This window comes from Bombina bombina, chromosome 4, assembly GCF_027579735.1.
Source record: "Bombina bombina isolate aBomBom1 chromosome 4, aBomBom1.pri, whole genome shotgun sequence".
In the NCBI taxonomy this organism is placed as follows: domain Eukaryota; kingdom Metazoa; phylum Chordata; class Amphibia; order Anura; family Bombinatoridae; genus Bombina; species Bombina bombina.
Window position 1 is genome coordinate 1,233,980,058 of NC_069502.1, and position 25,449 is coordinate 1,234,005,506.

At 43.4% G+C, this 25,449-nt stretch overlaps 1 protein-coding gene across 2 annotated transcripts in view; it reads right to left on the reverse strand.

Annotated features, from left to right (window-relative positions):
• The window catches only part of KLC4 (kinesin light chain 4), a 253,008-nt gene that overhangs the window by 208,318 nt on the left and 19,241 nt on the right, over positions 1–25,449 (reverse strand). For both annotated transcript variants that reach the window (XM_053712779.1, XM_053712781.1), the window contains exon 2: positions 1,303–1,552. In XM_053712779.1, coding sequence (XP_053568754.1) covers positions 1,303–1,542 — 240 coding nt within the window. In that variant the 5' untranslated portion in view covers positions 1,543–1,552. The remainder of the gene's footprint in view (positions 1–1,302; positions 1,553–25,449) is intronic.

Sequence of the window (25,449 nt, forward strand, 5' to 3'; positions counted from 1 at the left end):
TACTTACTGCGTACGGCCACCTCTTTGTTATCCCTTTATTCTGCGCTCATTAGTCTGTGCTTTACCTCTGTACTTACTGCGTACGGCCACCTCTTTGTTATCCCTTTATTCTGCGCTCATTAGTCTGTGCTTTATCTCTGTACTTACTGCGTACGGCCACCTCTTTGTTATCCCTTTATTCTGTGCTCATTAGTCTGTGCTTTACCTCTGTACTTACTGCGTACGGCCACCTCTTTGTTATCCCTTTATTCTGCGCTCATTAGTCTGTGCTTTATCTCTGTACTTACTGCGTACGGCCACCTCTTTGTTATCCCTTTATTCTGCGCTCATTACTCTGTGCTTTATCTCTGTACTTACTGCGTACGGCCACCTCATCATTATCCCTTTATTCTGCGCTCATTAGTCTGTGCTTTACCTCTGTACTTACTGCGTACGGCCACCTCTTTGTTATCCCTTTATTCTGCGCTCATTAGTCTGTGCTTTATCTCTGTACTTACTGCGTACGGCCACCTCTTTGATATCCCTTTATTTTGCGCTCATTAGTCTGTGCTTTATCTCTGTACTTACTGTGCCCTGCGCTCATTACTCTGTGCTTGATCTCTGTACTTACTGCGTACGGCCACCTCATCGTTATCCCTTTATTCTGCGCTCATTAGTCTGTGCTTTATCTCTGTACTTACTGCGTACGGCCACCTCATCATTATCATCACTTTATTCTGTGCTCATTAGTCTGTGCTTTATCTCTGTACTTACTGCGTACAGCCACCTCATCATTATCCCTTTAATCTGCTCTAATTAATCTGTGCTTTACCTCTATGAGTTTAGATACTCCCTCTACCCATCGAGCAACCTTCTCTTCCTCAGGTGAAGTCTCACTTTCTATAACCTCCCTAGCATCTGCCTCGCCATCCCTACTCTCCCTCAGGTCCAGCCTCAAGCTCCCTCAGGTCCAGCCTCCCTCAGGTCCAGCCTCCCTCAGGTCCAGCCTCCCTCAGGTCCAGCCTCCCTCAGGTCCAGTCTCATGCTCCTTCAGGTCCAGTCTCATGCTCCTTCAGGTCCAGTCTCATGCTCCTTCAGGTCCAGTCTCATGCTCCTTCAGGTCCAGTCTCATGCTCCTTCAGGTCCAGTCTCATGCTCCTTCAGGTCCAGTCTCATGCTCCTTCAGGTCCAGTCTCAAGCTCCTTCAGGTCCAGTCTCATGCTCCTTCAGGTCCAGTCTCACTCTCCATGCCCTCCCTAGCTTCATTCTCACTCTCCCTGACCTCCCCAGTTCCCATTTCTCTTTGAGGCCTTATTATCTAACCTGTGCCTCTCCAAGGCCCAATTCGATCATCTCTACAGACTTGCGTAGCAGGCCGGACTTCTCATGCACCAGATTGGCTTCCTCATCTTTCTTTAGACATTTTATAGTCTCCAGTAGACTGTGCAGGATGGAGTTGTGCTCGTTCCTCAGAGCCTCAAGCCCTTGCATCACCAGCTTGGTATTGGAGATGATCTCCTCCTGCGACAGCTTGTCCAGCTTCTCCTCACGAGGATACATCATTACAGACTTCCTGTGTCATACACAAAAGAACACATCATATACATATACCGGTGGGGGGGGGGGGGGGGGGGGATAATGAATGTTTTCTACTCATATAAATCTATTTTAAATCAGATTAAAAAGAAAATAATGATGTTTTTGAAGGTCGTTTTCTGTTTAAGATACATTAAAGCCCAAAAAGTTATGAATCCTGAAATAAAGAATAGTGTCTAATTAGGCACCATAAAGCTAACTGGAAACTGTGGTTTCCGTAAGGTTATTCTGCGCAGTTTTTTCGATCTAGAGGACGTTATCAAAGACGCTTCGGGTGTCTGCAGAAATAACAGCAAAAATGCTATAAAATAAAGTCTTCTCCCTAGGAACTATTTCACACGACCCAGTTGACTTTACTGACCACCCAGCGATGACAATATTAATATGAAACCCCAAAGTGTTCTTTCATGATTCAGATAGAGCAGTGAATTTAAACAACTGTCTAACGTTCTTCTTTTATGATTTTTTCTTTGTTCTCTTGGTATAGTTTGTTGAAAAACATAATTTATGCTTACCTGATAAATTTATTTCTCTTGTGGTGTATCCAGTCCACGGATCATCCATTACTTGTGGGATATTCTCATTCCCAACAGGAAGTTGCAAGAGGACACCCACAGCAGAGCTGTTATATAGCTCCTCCCCTAACTGCCACTACCAGTCATTCGACCGAAAACAAACAGAGAAAGGAGAAACCATAGGGTGCAGTGGTGACTGTAGTTTAAAATTAAAAAATACCTGCCTTAAAATGACAGGGCGGGCCGTGGACTGGATACACCACAAGAGAAATAAATTTATCAGGTAAGCATAAATTATGTTTTCTCTTGTAAGGTGTATCCAGTCCACGGATCATCCATTACTTGTGGGATACCAATACCAAAGCTAAAGTACACGGATGAAGGGAGGGACAAGGCAGGTACTTAAACGGAAGGTACCACTGCCTGTAAAACCTCTCTCGCAAAAATAGCCTCCGAAGAAGCAAAAGTATCAAATTTGTAGAATTTTGAAAAAGTATGAAGCGAAGACCAAGTCGCCGCCTTGCAGATCTGTTCAACAGAAGCCTCATTTTTAAAGGCCCATGTGGAAGCCACAGCTCTAGTAGAATGAGCAGTAATCCTTTCTGGAGGCTGCTGGCCAGCAGTCTCAAAAGCTAAGCGGATTATGCTTTTTAGCCAAAAAGAAAGAGAGGTTGCAGAAGCCTTTTGACCTCTCCTCTGTCCAGAGTAGACAACAAACAAAGCAGATGTTTGACGAAAATCTTTAGTAGCTTGTAAGTAAAACTTTAAAGCACGAACCACGTCCAGATTGTGTAATAGACGTTCCTTCTTTGAAGAAGGATTAGGACACAAAGATGGAACAACAATCTCTTGATTGATATTCTTATTAGATACTACCTTAGGTAAAAACCCAGGTTTGGTACGCAGAACTACCTTATCTGCATGGAAGATCAGATAAGGAGAATCACATTGTAAGGCAGATAACTCGGAAACTCTGCGAGCCGAGGAAATAGCTACCAAAAAAAGAACTTTCCAAGATAAAAGTTTGATATCTATGGAATGAAGAGGTTCAAACGGAACCCCCTGAAGAACTTTAAGAACCAAATTTAAACTCCATGGTGGAGCAACAGGTTTAAACACAGGCTTGATTCTAACTAAAGCCTGACAAAATGCCTGAACGTCTGGGACATCCGCCAGACGCTTGTGCAAAAGAATAGACAGCGCAGAAATCTGTCCCTTTAAGGAACTAGCTGACAATCCTTTCTCCAATCCTTCTTGGAGAAAAGATAATATCCTGGGAATCCTGACTTTACTACATGAGTAGCCCTTGGATTCACACCAATAAAGATATTTCCGCCATATCTTATGATAGATTTTCCTGGTGACAGGCTTTCGTGCCTGAATTAAAAGGTATCAATGACTGACTCGGAGAAACCACGCTTTGATAAAATCAAGCGTTCAATCTCCAGGCAGTCAGCCTCAGAGAAATTAGATTTGGATGGTTGAAAGGACCTTGAAGTAGAAGGTCCTGTCTCAGCGGCAGAGTCCATGGTGGAAAGGATGACATGTCCACCAGATCTGCATATCAAGTCCTGCGTGGCCACGCAGGCGCTATCAAAATCATTGATGCTCTCTCCTGCTTGATTTTGGCAATCAGACGAGGGAGCAGAGGAAACGGTGGAAACACATAAGCCAGGTTGAAGGACCAAGGCGCTGCTAGAGCATCTATCAGCGTTGCCTTGGGGTTCCTGGACCTGGATCCGTAACAAGGAAGCTTGGCGTTCTGGCGAGACGCCATGAGATCCAGTTCTCCTTTGCCCCAACGATGAACCAATTGAGCAAACACCTCCGGATGGAGTTCCCACTCCCCCGGATGAAAAGTCTGACGACTTAGAAAATCCGCCTCCCAGTTCTCTACACCTGGGATATGGATAGCTGATAGGTGGAAAAAGTGAATCTCTGCCCAGCGAATTATCTTTGAGACTTCTACCATCGCTAGGGAAATCCTTGTTCCCCCTTGATGGTTGATGTAAGCCACAGTCGTGATGTTGTCCGACTGAAATCTGATGAACCTCATTGACGCTAAATGAGGCCAAGCCTGAAGAGCATTGAATATCGCTCTTAGTTCCAGAATGTTTATTGGGAGGAGTGACTTCTCCTGAGTCCACGATCCCTGAGCCTTCAGGGAGTTCCAGACTGCACCCCAACCTAGAAGGCTGGCATCTGTCGTCACAATTGTCCAATCTGGCCTGTGAAAGGTCATACCTTTGGACAGATGGACCCGAGATAGCCACCAGAGAAGAGAATCCCTGGTCTCTTGATCCAGATTTAGTAGAGGGGACAAATCTGTGTAATCCCCATTCCACTGACTGAGCATGCAGAGTTGCAGCGGTCTGAGATGTAGGCGTGCAAACGGCATTATGTCCATTGCCGCTACCATTAAGCCGATTACTTCCATGCACTGAGCCACCGAAGGGCGAGGGATGGAATAAAGAACACGGCAGGAATTTAGACGTTTTGATAACCTAGACTCCGTCAGGTAAATTTTCATTTCTACAGAATCTATTAGAGTCCCTAGGAAGGAAACTCTTGTAAGGGGGGATAGAGAACTCTTTTCCTCGTTCACCTTCCACCCATGCGACCTCAGAAATGCCAACACTATGTCCGTATGAGACTTGGCAATTTGGAAGTTTGACGCCTGAATTAGGATGTCGTCTAAATAAGGGGCCACTGCTATGCCCCGCGGCCTTAGGACCGCCAGAAGAGACCCCAGAACCTTCGTAAAAATTCTTGGGGCTGTAGCTAGCCCAAAGGGAAGAGCTACAAACTGGTAATGCCTGTCTAGGAAGGCAAACCTGAGAAACCGATGATGATGATCTTTGTGTATCGGAATGTGAAGATAAGCATCCTTTAAATCCACTGTAGTCATGTATTGACCCTCCTGGATCATAGGTAGGATGGTACGAATAGTCTCCATCTTGAATGATGGAACTCTGAGGAATTTGTTTAAGATCTTTAGATCCAAAATTGGTCTGAAGGTTCCCTCTTTTTTGGGAACTACAAACAGATTTGAGTAAAATCCCTGTCCCTGTTCCTCCTTTGGAACTGGATGGATCACTCCCATAACTAGGAGGTCTTGTACACAGTGTAAGAATGCCTCTCTCTTTATCTGGTTTGCAGATAATTGTGAAAGGTGAAATCTCCCTTTTGGGGCGGAAGCCTTGAAGTCCAGAAGATATCCCTGGGATATAATTTCCAACGCCCAGGGATCCTGAACCTCTCTTGCCCACGCCTGGGCGAAGAGCGAAAGTCTGCCCCCTACTAGATCCGTTATCGGATAGGGGGCCGTTCCTTCATGCTGTCTTAGAGGCAGCAGCAGGCTTTTTGGCCTGCTTACCCTTGTTCCAGGTCTGGTTAGGTCTCCAGACCGTCTTGGACTGAGCAAAAGTTCCCTCTTGTTTTTAGGCAAATTTAAGCCAGCCACGTGGAAAAAACTAGGCCCCAATAAAGTTTTATCACCAAAGTATATATAAAAACATTTAAACATGCCAGCAAACGTTTTATATTACAAATATAAAAGAGTATTACCTCAGAAAATAAGCATGATACCAGTCGCTATTAAATCACTGTATTCAGGCTTACCTTACATAAATTTGGCATCAGCAGCATTTTCTAGCATTCACATCTTCTAGAAAAATCTTAACTGCACATACCTCATAGCAGGATAACCTGCACGCCATTCCCCCGCTGAAGTTATCTCTCTCTTCAGTCATGTGTGAGAACAGCAATGGATCTTAGTTACAACCTGCTAAGATCATAGAAATCACAGGCAGATTCTTCTATTTTCTGCCTGGAACAAAATAGTACAACTCCGGTACCATTTAAAAATAATAAACTTTTGATTGAAGTAAAATAACAGCTACATTTCACCACTTCTCTCGTACTACCTCCATGTTTGTTGAGAGTTGCAAGAGAATGACTGGGTATGGCAGTTAGGGGAGGAGCTATATAGACAGCTCTGCTGTGGGTGTCCTCTTGCAACTTCCTGTTGGGAATGAGAATATCCCACAAGTAATGGATGATCCGTGGACTGGATACACCTTACAAGAGAAAGCAGGGATGTATTCTTAGGAGCCAGCCCATTTCTTTAACACCCTTTGGCAGCAATTTTGCAGAATGTTATCCATTAGCAAGAGCACTAGAGGGCAGCACTAATACCTGTCATGTAGTGCTACAGATACTACCTAGGTATCTCTATAACATACAATATTATACATTAGCAAGATCACTAGATAACAGCACTATTACCTGTCATGTAGTGCTACAGATACTACCTAGGTATATCTATAACACACAATATTATACATTAGCAAGAGCACTAGATAACAGCACTATTACCTGTCATGTAGTGCTACAGATACTACCTAGGTATATCTATAAGACAATATTATACATTAGCAAGAGCACTAGATAACAGCACTATTACCTGTCATGTAGTGCTACAGATACTACCTAGGTATATCTATAACACACAATATTATACATTAGCAAGAGCACTAGATAACAGCACTATTACCTGTCATGTAGTGCTACAGATACTACCTAGGTATATCTATAAGACAATATTATACATTAGCAAGAGCACTAGATAACAGCACTATTACCTGTCATGTAGTGCTACAGATACTACCTAGGTATCTCTATAACACACAATATTATACATTAGCAAGAGCACTAGATAACAGCACTATTACCTGTCATGTAGTGCTACAGATACTACCTAGGTATCTCTATAACACATAATATTATACATTAGCAAGAGCACTAGATAACAGCACTATTACCTGTCATGTAGTGCTAAAGATACTACCTAGGTATCTCTATAACACATAATATTATACATTAGCAAGAGCACTAGATAACAGCACTATTACCTGTCATGTAGTGCTACAGATACTACCTAGGTATCTCTATAACACACAATATTATACATTAGCAAGAGCACTAGATAACAACACTATTACCTGTCATGTAGTGCTACAGATACTACCTAGGTATATCTATAAGACAATATTATACATTAGCAAGAGCACTAGATAACAGCACTATTACCTGTCATGTAGTGCTATAGATACTACCTAGGTATATCTATAACACATAATATTATACATTAGCAAAAGCACTAGATAACAGCACTATTACCTGTCATGTAGTGCTACAAATACTACCTAGGTATCTCTATAACACAATATTATACATTAGCAAGATCACTAGATAACAGCACTATTACCTGTCATGTAGTGCTACAGATACTACCTAGGTATATCTATAACACACAATATTATACATTAGCAAGAGCACTAGATAACAGCACTATTACCTGTCATGTAGTGCTAAAGATACTACCTAGGTATCTCTATAACACATAATATTATACATTAGCAAGAGCACTAGATAACAGCACTATTACCTGTCATGTAGTGCTACAGATACTACCTAGGTATCTCTATAACACAATATTATACATTAGCAAGATCACTAGATAACAGCACTATTACCTGTCATGTAGTGCTACAGATACTACCTAGGTATCTCTATAACACATAATATTATACATTAGCAAGAGCACTAGATAACAGCACTATTACCTGTCATGTAGTGCTACAGATACTACCTAGGTATCTCTATAACACATATTATACATTAGCAAGAGCACTAGATAACAGCACTATTACCTGTCATGTAGTGCTAAAGATACTACCTAGGTATCTCTATAACACATAATATTATACATTAGCAAGAGCACTAGATAACAGCACTATTACCTGTCATGTAGTGCTACAGATACTACCTAGGTATCTCTATAACACACAATATTATACATTAGCAAGAGCACTAGATAACAGCACTATTACCTGTCATGTAGTGCTACAGATACTCCCTAGGTATCTCTATAACACATAATATTATACATTAGCAAGAGCACTAGATAACAGCACTATTACCTGTCATGTAGTGCTACAGATACTACCTAGGTATCTCTATAACACATAATATTATACATTAGCAAGAGCACTAGATAACAACACTATTACCTGTCATGTAGTGCTACAGATACTACCTAGGTATATCTATAACACATAATATTATACATTAGCAAGAGCACTAGATAACTAGATAGCTGTGTGCTGGCACAAACCTGTCTTACAACAGTACTATACAGGCCCTCAGGATACACTGCTCAGCTACACACCCTACATGTGTGTAATAACAGGTTTGTGCCTGGGTGTGTTTCTGCAGACACAGTAAGCCTCAGTCTGGCTGAAATTACAAAGCAGTAACGTAAGCCTTATACTGAGTCACAGGGCAGAGTACAACGCTGCTATGTCTGGCTGCACACTTACACAGCACCGTACAGTCACAGGAGAGGGATCTCAGGAAAAGCGCAGCCTCACCAAGACATAAGCGGTGCCCCACTGCAGACAGGGCAGTCTCACCCCTCACCAAGACACAAGCGGTGCCCCACTGCAGACAGGGCAGTCTCACCCCTCACCAAGACACAAGCGGTGCCCCACTGCAGACAGGGCAGTCTCACCCCTCACCAAGACACAAGCGGTGCGCCCTACAGACAGGGCAGTCTCACCCCTTACCAAGACACAAGTGGTGCCCCACTGCAGACAGGGCAGCCTCACCCCTCACCAAGACACAAGCGGTGCCCCCTACAGACAGGGCAGCCTCACCCCTTACCAAGACACAAGCGGTGCCCCCTACAGACAGGGCAGCCTCACCCCTTACCAAGACAAAAGCGGTGCCCCACTGCAGACAGGGCAGTCTCACCCCTCACCAAGACACAAGCGGTGCCCCACTGCAGACAGGGCAATCTCACCAAGACACAAGCAGTGCCCCCTACACACAGGGCAGTCTCACCCCTCACCAAGACACAAGCGGTGCCCCCTACAGACAGGGCAGTCTCACCCCTCACCAAGACACAAGGGGTGCCCCCTACAGACAGGGCAGTCTCACCCCTCACCAAGACACAAGCGGTGCCCCACTGCAGACAGGGCAATCTCACCAAGACACAAGCAGTGCCCCCTACAGACAGGGCAGTCTCAACCCTCACCAAGACACAAGCGGTACCCCCTACAGACAGGGCAGTCTCACCCCTTACCAAGACACAAGCGGTGCCCCCTACAGACAGGGCAGTCTCACCCCTTACCAAGACACAAGCAGTACCCCCTACAGACAGGGCAGTCTCACCCCTTACCAAGACACAAGCGGTGCCCCCTACAGACAGGGCCGTCTCACCCCTTACCAAGACACAAGCAGTGCCCCCTACAGACAGGGCCGTCTCACCCCTCACCAAGACACAAGCAGTGCCCCCTGCAGACAGGGCAGTCTCACCCCTCACCAAGACACAAGCAGTGCCCCCTGCAGACAGGGCAGTCTCACCCCTCACCAAGACACAAGCGGTGCCCCCTACAGACAGGGCAGTCTCACCCCACACCAAGACACAAGCAGTGCCCCCTACAGACAGGGCAGTCTCACCCCTCACCAAGACACAAGTGGTGCCCCCTACAGACAGGGCAGTCTCACCCCTCACCAAGACACAAGCGGTGCCCCCTACAGACAGGGCAGTCTCACCCCTCACCAAGACACAAGCGGTGCCCCCTACAGATAGGGAAGTCTTACCCCTCACCAAGACACAAGTGGTGCCCCCTACAGACAGGGCAGTCTCACCCCTCACCAAGACACAAGCGGTGCCCCCTACAGACAGGGCAGTCTCACAGTCTAAGGGGTGGGGGGAGGCAGTTATGTATAAGGGGGGCATGAAGTGTAAGGGGTGGGTGGGGCAGTTATGTATAAGGGGGCATGAAATGTAAGGGGTGGGGGAGCAGTTATGTATAAGGGGGGGCATGAAGTGTAAGGGGGGGGCATGAAGTTATGTATAAGGGGGGCATGAAATGTAAGGGGTGGGGGGGCATTTATGTATTAGGGGGCATGAAGTGTAAGGGGTGGGTGGGCAGTTATGTATAAGGGGGGGCATGAAGTGTAAGTGGTGGGTGGGTAGTTATGTATAAGGGGGCCATGAAGTGTAAGGGGGGGCAGTTATGTATAAGGGAGGGCATGAAGTGTAAGGGGGGGCATGAAGTGTAAGGGAGAGGCAATAACGTATAAAGGGGGGAAATGAGGTTGAGAATCATTTTAAATTAATCTTATTAAAGAAAGAACGCTGCTTTATGTTGATTTGAAACTAAAAACAGGTGCACAATGAGATCTGTGGGACAAAAGCTTATTGGCTGATAATGAAACTTCTCACGGCTGTACAGTTAGCTTCTCGGATAAAAATTTAAACCAATATTAAGTTAAAATGAGTTCATATTAAATGTCTTCAATGTTTGTTAAATCAATTAATGTTAAATGATGTAATTAATTTGTGCTTTGGAAAAGCTATTAAACTACGCCCAGCTACTTCTAAATGCCACACGGCTGGCAAACACGGCTTTTGTTATTGTGTGTACATCACCAGTTAAACAGATAAAACACTGAGAATAACGCACACATAAGTACCTAAGCGCCAATCACATTTACCACATCCGAATAACACAGGAAGACGTCTTCTGTTCATCTCACAACCTGTCCATTCAGCCGTACTCCTTCACAACTTCTTCCCCAAATCATCTTGTTAACCCCTGCCCCAAATCATCTCTTTAAAAAGGGACATGCAACCCAAATCATCTCTTTAAAAGGGACTTGCAACCCAAACATTTTCTTTCACGATTTAGGCAGAACATAGTTTTCTTTCCTAAGATATGGTGAGTCCTCAGCTTGAGTAATTACTGTTGGGAATATCACTCCTGGCCAGCAGGAGGAGGCAAAGAGCACCACAGTTAAACTGTTAGTGCTAAGTATCACTCCCTTACCCACAACCCCCAGTTATTCTCTTTGCCTTCGGTGCATGGAGGAGGTGAAGTTTAGGTGTCTGAAGAAAAATTTTGATTTAATCTACAAGCAAGTTTTGGGGTATAGCCGTATTCCACGTCATTTCTTGCAGTCGGGTAGTGGTGGCTTTAAAGCAGTTAGAAACTTGTAAAGAGGTACTTCCTGGGTTTTCCTAACAATTGCTGCCCTATTTTAGAAAGCCAGATTTGGCTACTCTGTTCTTTCTTTTTCAAAGGTCTCTGTGAAGAACTGTGTCTTCTCCTACCTACCTTGTAACTGTCTACATGCCGGACAGCGGAGCAGGTAAGTGCTTTTTCTTCCAGTTGGGGAGACCATGCACATGTGTGAGACTAACATTTAAACTCTTTTAAAAAGAAAGGGTAAAATGTTTTTATTAGGCTTTATTTTCTGACACATATTTACTTGATAAAACAATACAAGTTTAAACTGAAAGTAAGGCTGAATTTTCTTATTTCTTAATCATTTCCACGTTTGATTTAAAATAAAACGATGCAACATTTTAAACTGTCCGGTTTGAAATTTTTTTTATTTTTGGTACTCAGTGTACCAGGAAGCTATTTTGAGTGCCTCTCTGTGTCAAAGCAGTAATATGAGCTCGGCAGTTGCGGTCACATGACAAGCTTTACTTCATAACGTTTGAGGAAAAAGTTGTTTTTCTCCATTTCTGGGTGATCCAGTCTTAATTGGTAGCGGTAAGGCATCTCAGTAATAAAGGTGTGGAGTTGCCCAAGGGGTATTTTAGAAGTTTATATGATGTTTATTAAAGGGCCACTGTAAGTAAATATTTTCTATGCCTGTTACTAACTAACTACCCCAAATACGCTTTTTATCAATAGCATTTCATTAACATATCTCTACCGTATATCAGAAATCTTGTCTGCAAATTTAATTGTTTTCCAAACCCACTCCGTGGGTATCCTTTGCTCTGTACCAATCCGTTTCAAAACCTAGGTTTAAAAATGGCGCTTTAAACACAAAGTTATTGGTTTAAGTATTTTGAACATGCAGTGCTGAAAATAGTGGGCAGGATAACGTGACATCATCGGCGAATAAAATATATAACTTTTAGAACGTTATGAAACTTCGTTTTGGAGAAAATATAGGTCAGTAGTTTTTAATTAAGGTTTATTAAACTTTAATATTTTCGTTGTTTAGCTTAAAAATTATAACAGAAAGTAATCCTTTAAATGTTTTTTGTTAACTTTTCTCACATAATTTTAGCTGGGGATCGATCCTAATTTGGGATAAAAACATAAATTATGCTTACCTGATAATTTCATTTTCGTCTGATGGAAAGAGTCCACAGCAGCATCCATTACTTTTGGGAAATAAGAACCTGGCCACCAGGAGGAGGCAAAGACACCCCAGCCAAAGGCTTAAATACTCCTCCCATTCCCCTCATACCCCAGTCATTCTGCAGAGGAACAAGGAACAGTAGAAGAAATATCAGGGTTATCAGGTGCCAGAAGAAAATAAGGACAGCCCACAGAAGATTACGGGTGGGGTGCTGTGGACTCTTTCCATCAGAAGAAAATGAAATTATCAGGTAAGCATAATTTATGTTTTTCTTCTTAAATGTAAAGAGTCCACAGCAGCATTCATTACTTTTGGGAAATCTATACCCAAGCTAAATAGGACACTGAATGCCAAGACGGGAGGGTACATAGGTGGCCCAAACTGAGGGCACCAGACCTGAACCACAACCCTGTGGACTCTTTCCATCAGAAGAAAATGAAATTATCAGGTAAGCATAATTTATGTTTTTCTTCTTAAATGTAAAGAGTCCACAGCAGCATTCATTACTTTTGGGAAATCTATACCCAAGCTAAATAGGACACTGAATGCCAAGACGGGAGGGTACATAGGTGGCCCAAACTGAGGGCACCAGACCTGAACCACAACCCAGCAAAAAACCCTGCTTTATTGAAGCCAAGCAAAATTATATGAAAATTTTGAAGAAAAGCCCCGTTGACAACTGACTCACAGTCAAACCAGAGCCAAATAAGATACCGCAAACGGACTCGACTGAGCCAACAGTCCTGCAAGAGATACCGTCGCCCCAACAAACGGTTCCTTCACCACCCAAAGCCCCCTGGCCAAGGCAAGGAACCGAAGAAACTATATGGTTCCTTATTAACATTTGACAGAAAACACCTCAAGTGTGTGAAGACCCAGCTTCTGGAGACAAAAAAAAAAAGATCCAAAATGAAATGTAGGCCATGCCACACGAAGCAAAAAAACGGAATAATCCGGACATGGAGACAGGAACACTTCTCCCCCACATCCTGCAAGCAAAGACGTAACAGAAGACGCAAAGTCCTCCCTGCGCCCACCCATGAAATATCGAAATATTCAACAAGAAAATGTGTAGTAGACCCAGGACAAAAACTTCAGGATCAAAGACACTGTCCATAACAAGATGATGCCAAAGAGCCTGCAAGGAGTAAGAAGCAGTCCACAGTAAGTAGACCATATAAAAAAAAAAAAAAAAAAAAAAAAACAGTCCCTCAAAAGAGGACCCAGCAACCTAAGTCGCCGACCTATACTGAGGCCCCTAAAAAGGAAACCACAAGCCTCCAACAAGGTCTCCTGAGAAGGAGACTATACCCTCGGAATCCGAAGGTGGAGAAAACCATCTCCCGTGCAGGACCAAGGAGAAGGAAAAACCCTCTCCCTGCAGACTGAGCCAACAGACTCACACAGACAAGGGATATCACGATCCCTAGATCGCTCGGACATTCCTATATTAAAAAAGCTGCCACAGCAAGATTCAAACTCTAAGCCTTCAGCTTACCAGACAGGGAAGGTATCCCATAGGCCACTAAGTCCTACCTATAGACCCACATTCAGCTGGACCAACCCAGCAACACGGATCCAGTTCAGGGACAAAAAAAAGAATCCCGAAACTGATACAGGAAAAAGTGAAGAGATGGAAGAACCATCTCACTAGAGTACAAGGACAACCCAACTCTGAACCCAGATAAGGCCATAATCTGCTAAGTATCTATCAAAACAAGGACCACAATCTGCTTAGAACCTGGGAAGGCCCCAGGCGGACCTCCACCCTCTGCCTTCCGACCTAAAGAGGTCCTCTACCATAAAGGACCTCATCCTTGAAAGGAGAATCCTTCCTATGAAGGGGAGGAACCGGAAAGGACAACAATGTCCTGAAAGACCGAAACCCCCGGCTAAGTTGGCATCAAAACCCAAAACGTAAATGTCCTAGAAGAGGACCCCCTTAGAGGTCACATGCCGAACTAATGCACAGTCAACCCCAATTACCTGCATAAGCAGAGATCCACGGGGACACTGGCAACCGACCAGGGAAATGCAACCCTAAGGTGCAACAGAAAACGGAAACCCAATGCCAGCAACAGGGTCAAAAGCTCACACTCAAGACGCGAGCCACCTAGGAACCCCTAGATGACATGGGATACTCAGTAAAGAGTAAGTATTATTCTAATACCAGTCCAAATCTGAGGACAAGTAAATAAAGCACTTAATGGTATTCATTTTACCGACCTCGGAAGGATGGAAGGCTGAGTGGACCTTGCCGGGATCGAACCTGCAACCCTTGAGTTGCCACAGATCTCTAACAGTGCATTAGCACGATGAGCTATCTGTCCGACAAATAGGTCCAGGATTTAAACAGTTCAGGTGGTCATACCCTAAAACTAAACACCCCGACTGGCCAAAAATCAGACAAAAAAAAGGGGGAATGGACATCTATCCAGTGAATATAGATAGCAAGAACTCAAAAGCCCCAACACAAAGACCAGACCATCCATAGCTAAAGTGCAATGCTCCAAGGAGCTGGGCCAGAAATCATATGAAGGGACCTCTTAGCCACAGGACAATAGTAGGGAATCTCAAAGTCCACAAACACTACTAGCAGGGCTAGGCTCTCCATTACCTCCATACAAACAGAAGGTACAGAGAATAGGGAGGTGATAACCTTCCCAGCTCCGGAGAACTCCAAGCTATATGAAGACCCCACAGGGATCAACTATCATCCAGGATGCAGAACCTGAAAAAGGTATCTGACTCACCTGAAGGTATGAAAGGAGACCCAAAGATCACAACACTCTGACAGGAATACAGTCCAAGAGAAAAACTGCATCTAGAACACTAGAACAGCAGACACCCCTACAAGGAGTCCAAGGCTGCAACAGGTCTTAAGAAAAACCTTCTGCAAGCTGAACAGCTTATCCATAAGCCGTAGGATGCATTTCAAACAGAACCATCCTGATGCCTAAAACTGAAGGCAAACTGCTAAAACCGCGGTAAAGGGACCTAAGTCCGCCACCCTCCCCCCACCTGGAGGAGGCACACAAAGCTCTGACGAATCAGATGACAGAGAGAGTGACGCAGAGTAACACTCTCACTTATAACTAGAAGCCCTTTCTAAGGACCAGTTAAATCCTTCCTGCCTCCGAAACCCTCGGGTTGCACTTGAATGCCGCAGAGGAAACATGACACATGATAATCTGAGCACTCGGCGCCTCTGCCACACCTCAGCGAGCACAGCGCCACGTGTCTGGACAGCCACAAGACCGGACAAACCCGACAGGGCCAGCCTGTACCAGGGGTCCTAACCGGCAAGGTGCATAAAACCTTCCCTCATAGAAGAAAAAGAAAAACAGACTTTTTAAACATAGGACTAACATGTCCAACAACTTCCACAGAAGTAACCAAGAGTATCAATCCCAGATGGTCATTTCCCGAAGGAAACAAAAACAAATAAAAGACATCCATCGGATATAAATAAAATAAGGCAACCCGAGGGTTAACACCCCAAAAAAAGGACACGGCCTACCCGTCGGAACAGCCAAACGGAGCCCCATCTCACAACTGGGAAAGAAACTCAAAGACAATAGGAGATTACCTCATCCCCATATGTCTAACGTTTAGTACCATTCGGACCATCGGACTGAAAATCCCCATATATATGCACTATAGGGTCATTCAGTGACTCAAACAGATGTCTGAGCAGTACGTGAAGGCACGCGATCCGGTACCGAAACATACAACACTCCGGAACAGAACCCTCAGGATACTGCGGAGGCCCACTACAAGGCGGAATAACCGGGGCACGAGCACATTCTTAAAGAAACGTCTGTACTATGTAGACGAGTCATCGCCAGCATTATCTGAAGGCGAAAGCGTGCTGCAAGTTCAGGGGGGGGGGGGGGGAAACATCCCACCCCGCATGGTAGAACTATAAACTGGGTTACCCGCATGTGTAAAAGGAACATTAGGTAGGGAACTCGCTCCTTGGAAGTGCTTATGAAGAAAAAAAAAAAAAAAACCTTTGTCGCTCTAAAACACAGGTGTGCTAGCCCACCTTAGATCTGGGATAAGTGTATAAAAATAGTGTGATGAGAACCAAAGAGGTAATGTGTTAAAAACGAAAATGTAATAATACAAAATATAGATAGATAATGAGTAAGATATAATCTCTAGTATCTATAGGTCCCTGGTTAGGGGATCAAGGTACAGTGAGGTAAATATGGATATACAGTAAAATGTGCAATATAAAATAAGCAATATGTACAATATAAAAAACACAAAATTGGATAAATCAAAATTATATAAATGTCCTCTAAGAAAAGTCAAACTCTGTAAGGTGCACCTTATGAGAAGAAAGATCAACTAGAGTTCCGTGCAAAACAGTATGTAATAAAACGTATATAGAGTATTCCAAAGGTAGCGTGTTCCAAATGGTGATAGTGATGAGCTGTGGTAGAATGGTGTTCAAAAAATATATATAGAATGTGCTCAAATTTTTAAAAATGAAAAAATATGTGAGTTGAAAAAATCGTCAAGAAACTAAAAATAAAATTATAAAAATGTGTAAAAACTACAAAAATGTAGAAGAATTTAAAAAATATAAAAGGTGGAAAAAAAAAATTGTGATGAAACCAGAATAAATTATTATGAGTGTTAATTTTAGGTGATAATCCCTCTGTGGGGTGGTGAATTTCTCTTGGGTGACGATTCTCGTTTTCTTGCTAGTAACCTGCTTATACACATAACTTTTGTCAGCTTGTACACCACAGGTTGGTCAGTTTGTCAAAGAGAGTTCAATCTGCAAAACCTCTACAGCCAAGGTGAAAACCTCCTGCATGGTAGTTTTTCGTCTACAGTGGAAAAATCTTGCAAAGAGACCTGGAGCTGTTCTGACATGGAATCAGACTAGAGCTTGTGAGGATGCTGTACCAACGATATCAAGGATAAAAAGAGCTCGATATTACCATTTGCAACCAGGAGGTATAGAATCATATAATGGAGCAGTGTTTTGTACTAACACACTTTATTCAGATTGGTGGACACCAAAATCACATACAGATAAAGGATTTCAGCAACTGTTTGCAGGTTACTAGCAAGAAAACAAGAATCATCACCCAACAGAAATTCACCACACCACAGAGGGATTATCACCTAAAGTTAACACGTAATAATTTATTCTGGTTTCATCACAAATAATTTTTCTCTGATTCATATTTTTCCACCTTTTATATTTTTTACATTTTGAGTTTTCACATATTTTTATTTTTAGTTTCTTGACGATTTTTTCAACTCACATATTTTTTATTTTTTTATTTTTTCCATTTTTAAATTTTTGAGCACATTCTATATATATTTTTTGAACAACATTCTACCACAGCTCATCACCATTTGGAACACGCTACCTTTGGAATACTCTATATATGTTTTATTAGATACTGTTTTGCACGGAACTCTAGTTGATCTTTCTTCTCATAAGGTGCACCTTAGAGAGTTTGACTTTTTTCAGAGGACATTTATATAATTTTGATTTATCCAATTTTGTGTTTTTTATATTGTACATATTGCTTATTTTATATTGCGCATTTTACTGTATATCCATATTATTTACCTCACTGTACCTTGATCCCCTAACCAGGGACCTATAGATACTAGAGATTATATCTTACTCATTATCTATGTATAATTTTATATTGTTATTAAATTTTCATTTTTTAACACATTACCTCTTTGGCGCTCATCACACTATTTTTATACACTTATCCCTGAATCTGAAATGATCACAGGCTCAGCATCAGAATTCCCCATAGCTTTAGGAAGGGATAACAATATGGACTAATCAGTAATAAATAACGGCACCTGACATCACCAACGGCTGGGGCACTCACCACCTCCTATGACCAGACCCCCGCAGACTAGAATAATCACAGTGGCCACACGGTCAGGAATGTGGAAATGGGAACAGAACGTAACCATGCCCAGACACAGGGTGAACCGTATAGTCCAAATAGCGCACCCAGCCAAAAGGCTGCGTCACTTCCAAAGGCCTCAAAGTTCCAAACCACAAGCCCAAAATCCTCACACATAAGCAGATTGAATCACATAAGAAACATGATTATAAACCCCCCTGTCCAATAACCCCCCTCAGATATTAACCCTCTATTCCAAGATCTAACAGAGACTCACTGATGCCCTTATGTTATAAGTTAAACCCGCGAGGAGCTGTAGCCTCACAGGAAATATCACGTTACAGTACATGCATAAAGTAAAATGAAACAATCTTACCAGAATCAACGCTGTGGAACAGGAACACGGCCTTTCAAGTGTGACGAATAGTAGCATCGCCTTCACCATGGACTTGAGAGAAGAAAGCAGGTAGCGAAGCAAAGTTAGACAACGCTGATTGCTTGAGGAGCTGTTAATCTGAGTCGGGATAGTTTCGCAGAAAGAAACTTCCTGCATCTTCGGACTCTAACTTTCATCCAAACCCTCAATGAGAGACTAACAGGACTACTTAAAACTCCCGTCCCATGCCAAAGAGTACTACCCTACATAAGAGGCGAAAAACAAAAATTTAAATTCTGACACTTCTCTGCCATCCTCCTGGGATGAAAGGCAAAGAATGACTGGGGGATGAGGGGAGTGGGAGGAATATTTAAGCCTTTGGCTGGGGTGTCGTTGCCTCCTTCTGGTGGCCAGTTTTTATTTCCCTAAAGTAATGAATGCTGCTGTGGACTCTTTCCATTTAAGAAGAAAACAAAGTATAAGCATGAATTTATGCTTATTATGTTTAGATGCACAAATTGCAGCAAATATGCAATTTTGTTCTTCATGTGTCAAGAAAACCTTGCAAAATAAAAGGTAAAATATTTGAGCCCAATGTCTCTCAGGATGATGCTGTTAAAATAATACCTCAGCTTTCTCCTGCTACGTCCCAAGCCTCAATGGTGTCACATGCAGTGCCCTGCGGTTCCTCTATAACTCCTAGTGGAGTTTATTTAAAAGCAGAAATTGCTGCCCGGTTATCTTCAGCGGTATCTGTGGCATTAGCTGCCATAGCAAGATAACAGGTAAAATGCAAGGAAATCTAGAAATTCAGAAAGTAAGGTGCCTGTCCTCAGTTCTGCTTTCCAAGTTGCCCTTTTTCATAAGTCCGATGAGGAAGATCGATGGGGACTTTATGAGGGTGAAATTTCAGATTTGGACAGTATAATTCCTTCTTTATTATTATTATCGGTTATTTGTAGAGCGCCAACAGATTCCGCAGCGCTAAGAATCGCTTCTTCTGAGACTGAGGTGGTATCCTTCAGATTTAAGCTTGAACACCTTTCTGTATTGTTAAAGGAGGTTTAAGCTAGATGACTCCGATACCCCTGTCATTGTCACTCCTAAGAAATCTAGTAAACTTAATAGTTTCTTTGATGAATCTTCCACTTTTTTCTTGTGCCGGACCGTGCTAGGGAGATTATCTCACAGGAATGCGAGAAACCCTGTTGAGGATTCCATTAAAGACCCTTGGTATACAATACCCAAAGTTGAAGGGGCCATTTCCACTCTGGCTAAGAGAACCACTATTCTTATTAAGGATAGCTGCTCTTTTAAGGATCCGATGGACAAGAAGCTGGAAGCTTATTTGAAAAAGATTTATGTTCATCAAGGTCTCCAATGACAACCTGCGGTGTGTATTGCCACTGTGACTAGTGCGGCATCTTATTGGTTCAACGCCTTGTCTGATTCTCTTCAAGTAGAGACTTCCTTGGATGAAATTCAAGATAGGATTAAAGCTCTTAAGTTGGCTAATTCCTTTATTGCAGATGCCATTTTACAGGTTGTTAGACTAGGAGCTAAAACTTCTAGTTTCGCTGTCCTAGCCCGCAGGGCATTATGGTTGAAATCCTGGTCTGCGTTTGTTTCCTCTAAAGTCAAGCTTCTAACGATTCCTTACAAGGGCAAAACCTTGTTTGAACTCGGTTTGGCAGAAATTATCTCTGACTTTACGGGTGGAAAAGGGTCTTTTCTACCTCAAGATAAGAAGAATAGGCCTAAAGGACGTCAGAGTAATTTTCGTTGCTTTTATAACTTCAGAGGAAAGCCTTCCCCTTCTTCTTCCAAGTAGGAACAATCCAAGTCTTCTTAGAAACCCAATCAGTCTTGGAACAAGGGGAAACAATTAAGGAAACCCGCAGCTGATTCCCAATCAGTATAAAGGGTTTGCCCCCGACCTGGGATCGGATCAGGTGGGGGGCAGACTTTCTCAGTTCTCTCAAGCCTGGATATGAGATGTCCCAGATTTCTGGACTGTGGACATAGTATCCCAGGGTTACAAATTGGAATTCAAGACTTTTCCTCCTAGAGGCAGATTCCATCTCTCAAGATTATCTGCAGACCAGATAAAGAGAGGTGTTCTTGAAATGTATACAACATCTTTCCTCCCTCGGAGTGATAGTTCCAGTGCAGGAACAGGGTCTCAGGTTCTACTCCAACCTATTTGTGGTACCCAAAAAAGAGGGAACTTTCCGTCCCATTGTAGACTTGAAGTATCTAAACAAGTTTCATTCTTCCTTTAGTACAAGATGGTCAGTTCATGACAACCATAGACCTAAAGGATGTGTATCTTCATGTTCCTATTCACAGGGACCATCACAGATTCCTGAGATTTGCCTTTCTGGACAAACATTTTCAGTTTGTGGCCCTTCCATTTGGTCTAGCCACGGCTCCCAGAATTTTCTCAAAGGTTCTGGGGGCTCTTTTGGAAGTAATCTGTTCTCATGGAATTACTGTGGTACCCTACCTGGACGACATATTGGTTCAGGTGCCATCTTTTCAACAAGCAAAATCTCACACAGAGATATTGTTGTCTTTTCTTTGTTTCCCACGGATGGCTACTGCTTATCCTTCAGTGGCTCAATGTATGGAGGTAATCGGTCTGATGGTGGCTTCCATGGACATCATTCCTTTTGCTCGATTCCATTTGAGAGCTTTCCAGGTGTGCATGCTCATATAATGGAATGACAACCATGCGGATCTATCTCAGAGAATAGAGTTAGATAAGTCGTCAAGGGGCTCACTCCCGTGGTGGATTTCTCAGGAACATCTGTCTCAGGGCACATGCTTGCAGAGACCTTCCTGGGTGATCGTGACCACGGATGCCCGCCTGCTGGGCTGGGGAGCAGTCTAGAACTCGTTAAAAGCTCAGGGCCTTTGGACTCAGGAGGAGTCTGCTCTTCCTATCAACATCTTGGAGTTGAGGGTGATTTACAATGCTCTATTGGCTTGGCCTCAGTTTTCTTCAGCCCAGGTTAAAGTCAGACAACATAAACTCTGTGGCTACATCAATCACCAGGGAGGAACTTAGAGTTCCTTAGCCATGAAGGAGGATTCTTCAGTGTGCAGAGGCCCACAATTGCGGTCTGCCATCCACATTTCTGGAGTAGACAACTGGTAAGGGGATTTTCTGAGCAGACAGACTTTTCATCCCGGGGTGTGGGAACTCCATCCGGAGGTGTTTTCCAGCTTAGTCCTCAAATAGGGGGTACCAGAGTTAGATCTGATGGTGTCCCATCAGAATGCAAAGCTTCCAAGGTACGGTTCAAGGTCAAGAGATCCGCAGGCCGTTCTGATAGATGCTCTGGCAGTTCCTTGGGTTTTCAGGTTGACATACCCGTTTCCTCCGTTTGCTCTCCTTCCACGAATCATTGCTCATATATCAAACAGGAGAGGGCGTTGGTGATTCTAATAGTCCTTTTGTGGTCTCGCCGGATCTGGTTTGCAGACCTAGTGGAGATGTCATCTCTCCCACCTTGGATACTACCTCTGAGGAAGGACCTCCTGATTCAGGGTCCCTTCATCCAAATCTCGTTTCTCTCTTGGAGATTGAACGCTTAATTCTGTCTAAGCGTGGTTTTTTTGAGTTGGTCATTGAGATAATGATTTAGGCTCGCAAGCCTATTACTAGAAAGATTTACCATAAGATATGGCGTAAATATCTTTATTGATGTGAATCCAAGGGCTACTCTTGGAGTAGAATTAGCATGCCTAGAAATGTATCTTTTTTTCAGGAAGACCTGAAGAAGGATTGTCAGTCAGTACCTGAAGGGTCAGATTTCTGCTTTATCAGTTTTACTACATAAACGTTTGTCTAGTGACAAGCAAACCTATCTGCCTGGTATTGTGTCTAGTGACCAGCTAACCAATCTGCCTGGTATTGTGTCTAGTGACCAGCTGTGTTTTTCTAGGAATGAAAATTTAAAATTTTGGGCAAAGGGTTAGATCACTGTTACTAGCAACTGAGGTTTAAATCTCACAAGCAAGTAATTTATTGTACAAGTCCCAGCAATGCAGAGTCTGTTATACCAATAATACATCAGATACACCCACATCCCCCCCACCAGGAACACTAGCATATCTGCATCACGTTCACCTTACACATTACAGTGCCACCCCCAGCCGTGGTGCCCGCCTTACACATTACTAGGGCCCCTCCAATCATGCCACCCGCCTTACACATTACTGCGCCCCCCCAACCGTGCCACCTGCCTTACACATTACTGTGCCCCCCAACCATGCCGCCTGCCTTACACATTACTGTGCCCCCCCAACCGTGCCGCCTGCCTTACACATTACTGTGCCCCCTGCTTTGCACATTACTGTGCCCCCGAACCATGCCGCCCACCTTACACATTACTGTGCCTCCCTCCTTATACATTACTGTGCCCCCAACAGTGCCGCCCACCCTTACACATTACTGTGCCCCCCAACCGTGCCACCCCTTACACATTACTGTGTCCACCCAACCATGCAGCCACCCTTACACATTACTGTGCCCCCCCCCTCCCAACCGTGCCGTCCCCCTTACACATAACTGTGCTCTTCCCAACAGTGCCGCCCGCCTTACACATTACTGTGCCTCCCCCCTTACACATTTCTGTGCCCTCCTAACCATGCCGTCCCCCTTACACATTACTGTGCTCTTCCCAACAGTGCCGCCCGCCTTACACATTACTGTGCCCCCCCCCAACAGTTCCGCCCACCTTACACATTACGGTGCCTCCCCCCTTACACATTACTGTGCCCCCCCAACAGTTCCGTCCACCTTACTGTGTCCCCCACCAACCGTGCCACCCACATTACACTTTTTTTTTTTTTTTTAACCAACAGTGGGTACATATTATGCCCACTTTCTGTATAGCACCACGCAGGGTATTTAAATAAATCATACATTATCATACAGAGATATGTTTGTTTATCATAACACAACATTCCTCTAGTCTTCTTGAGTACATAACTTTATATATCTGCTGTACCTTGGCGAGAAAAAAATAATAATAAATAAATAAGTAAATAAATAAATAGATTGTCTTGCGTCTACCATGAGACACACAGCTGGAGTTTTCCGTTATTAAATAAAATATAACCAAATTACATTTGCATACCTTACAGTACACAATACAACTATATCCATAGAAAAAGAAAGAAAGAAAGAAAGAAAGAAAGAAAGAAAGAAAGAAAGAAAGAAAGAAAGAAAGAAAGAAAGAAAGAAAGAAAGAAAGAAAGAAAGAAAGAAAGAAAGAAAGAAAGAAAGAAAGAAAGAAAGAAAGAAAGAAAGAAAGAAAGAAAGAAAGAAAGAAAGAAAGAAAGAAAGAAAGAAAGAAAGAAAGAAAGAAAGAAAGAAAGAAAGAAAGAAAGAAAGAAAGAAAGAAAGAAAGAAAGAAAGTTCTCCACTCCACCCTGTGTTCCTCTTATCCCTACTTATCAATTTATCTCTACAAGCGTACGTCTCTCAGGTAGTGCTCCAGGTCATTGGGAAGTTACCTACTAATGTCTGCTCCAAAAAGTGAGTAAAATTCTTAAATGGATATGCCATCTGTACTTGAGTAGAATGTGGAAAAGTTTATCACAGAATACCATTTATTGAAAAATTCTCTAATTTTCTTCTCTGATCTTAATGCCTTACACATTACTGTGCCCCCCCCAACAGTTCCACCCACCTTACTCTGCCCACCCCAACCGTGCCGCCGACCTTAGACATTACTGTGCCCCGTCTGCCTCACACATTACTGTGCCCCCCCAACCCCTAACACATTACTGTGCCCCCTTAACCCCAAAAGTTCCTGCCTTAATAAGCCTCTTCCCCACGCGCACAACACCAGTTACAGCACACCCCCCAATTACTTATTCCTCAGCCCCCCTCACAGTGCACCACCCAATTACATATCCCTCAACCTCCCCCCCACATTACATATCGCTCAGCCTCCCCCTCGCAGCGCACCCCCCAATTACATATCGCTCAGCCTCCCCCCTCATTACATTGTCAGGGTACCTGTAAGTAACATTAAATAAGCTACAGATATATCATAGATATTTGATATTTCATTTTGTAGCTAAAAATCCAATGTAGTATGAGATGGTCTTGGCTGGGTGAGACACCCCCGTTCTTCATGGTCACAATACATCCAAATGAGAACAAATTAATGGACCATTTGGCCTAATCAGCTCAGGCAGTCATTTCAAAGAAAGACACATTACTTCAAAGTAATATTAGCATGATGGAGCCTCAGAAGTGTATGCCCATATATGGGCTTCCTGCCCAAGATGAGTAATGAACTAACAGGCCCCATGTGAAGTTATAGACGGTCCGTCTGTGGGAATGGTTAAATCTACAAACATGTTCAGGGGATCCAGCTGTCTTCATCTAAGTGCTAAATTGTCCCTGCTGAGTTACAATATACAAAATATCCCACTTTCCAGACTGGAAAAAACTAACACCTAGATTACGAGTTTTGCGTTAGAAGCTGTGCGGTGTTAACGAGCAGTTTATGCTCACCACTCACTTACAGACAGCGCTGGTATTACAGGTTTTTACAAACCCGGCGTTAACCGCAAAAAAAAGTGAGCGAAGAGCAAAATTTAGCTCCACATCTCACCTCAATACCAGCGCTGCTTACGTTAGCGGTGAGCTGGCTGAACATGCTCATGCACGATTTCCCTATAGGAATCAATGGGGGAGAGTCGGCAGAAAAAAAACCTAACACCTGCAAAAAAAGCAGCGTAAAGATCCTAACGCAGCCCCATTGATTCCTATGGGGAAATAAAAAGTTATGTCTACACCTAAGACCCTAACATGAACCCCGAG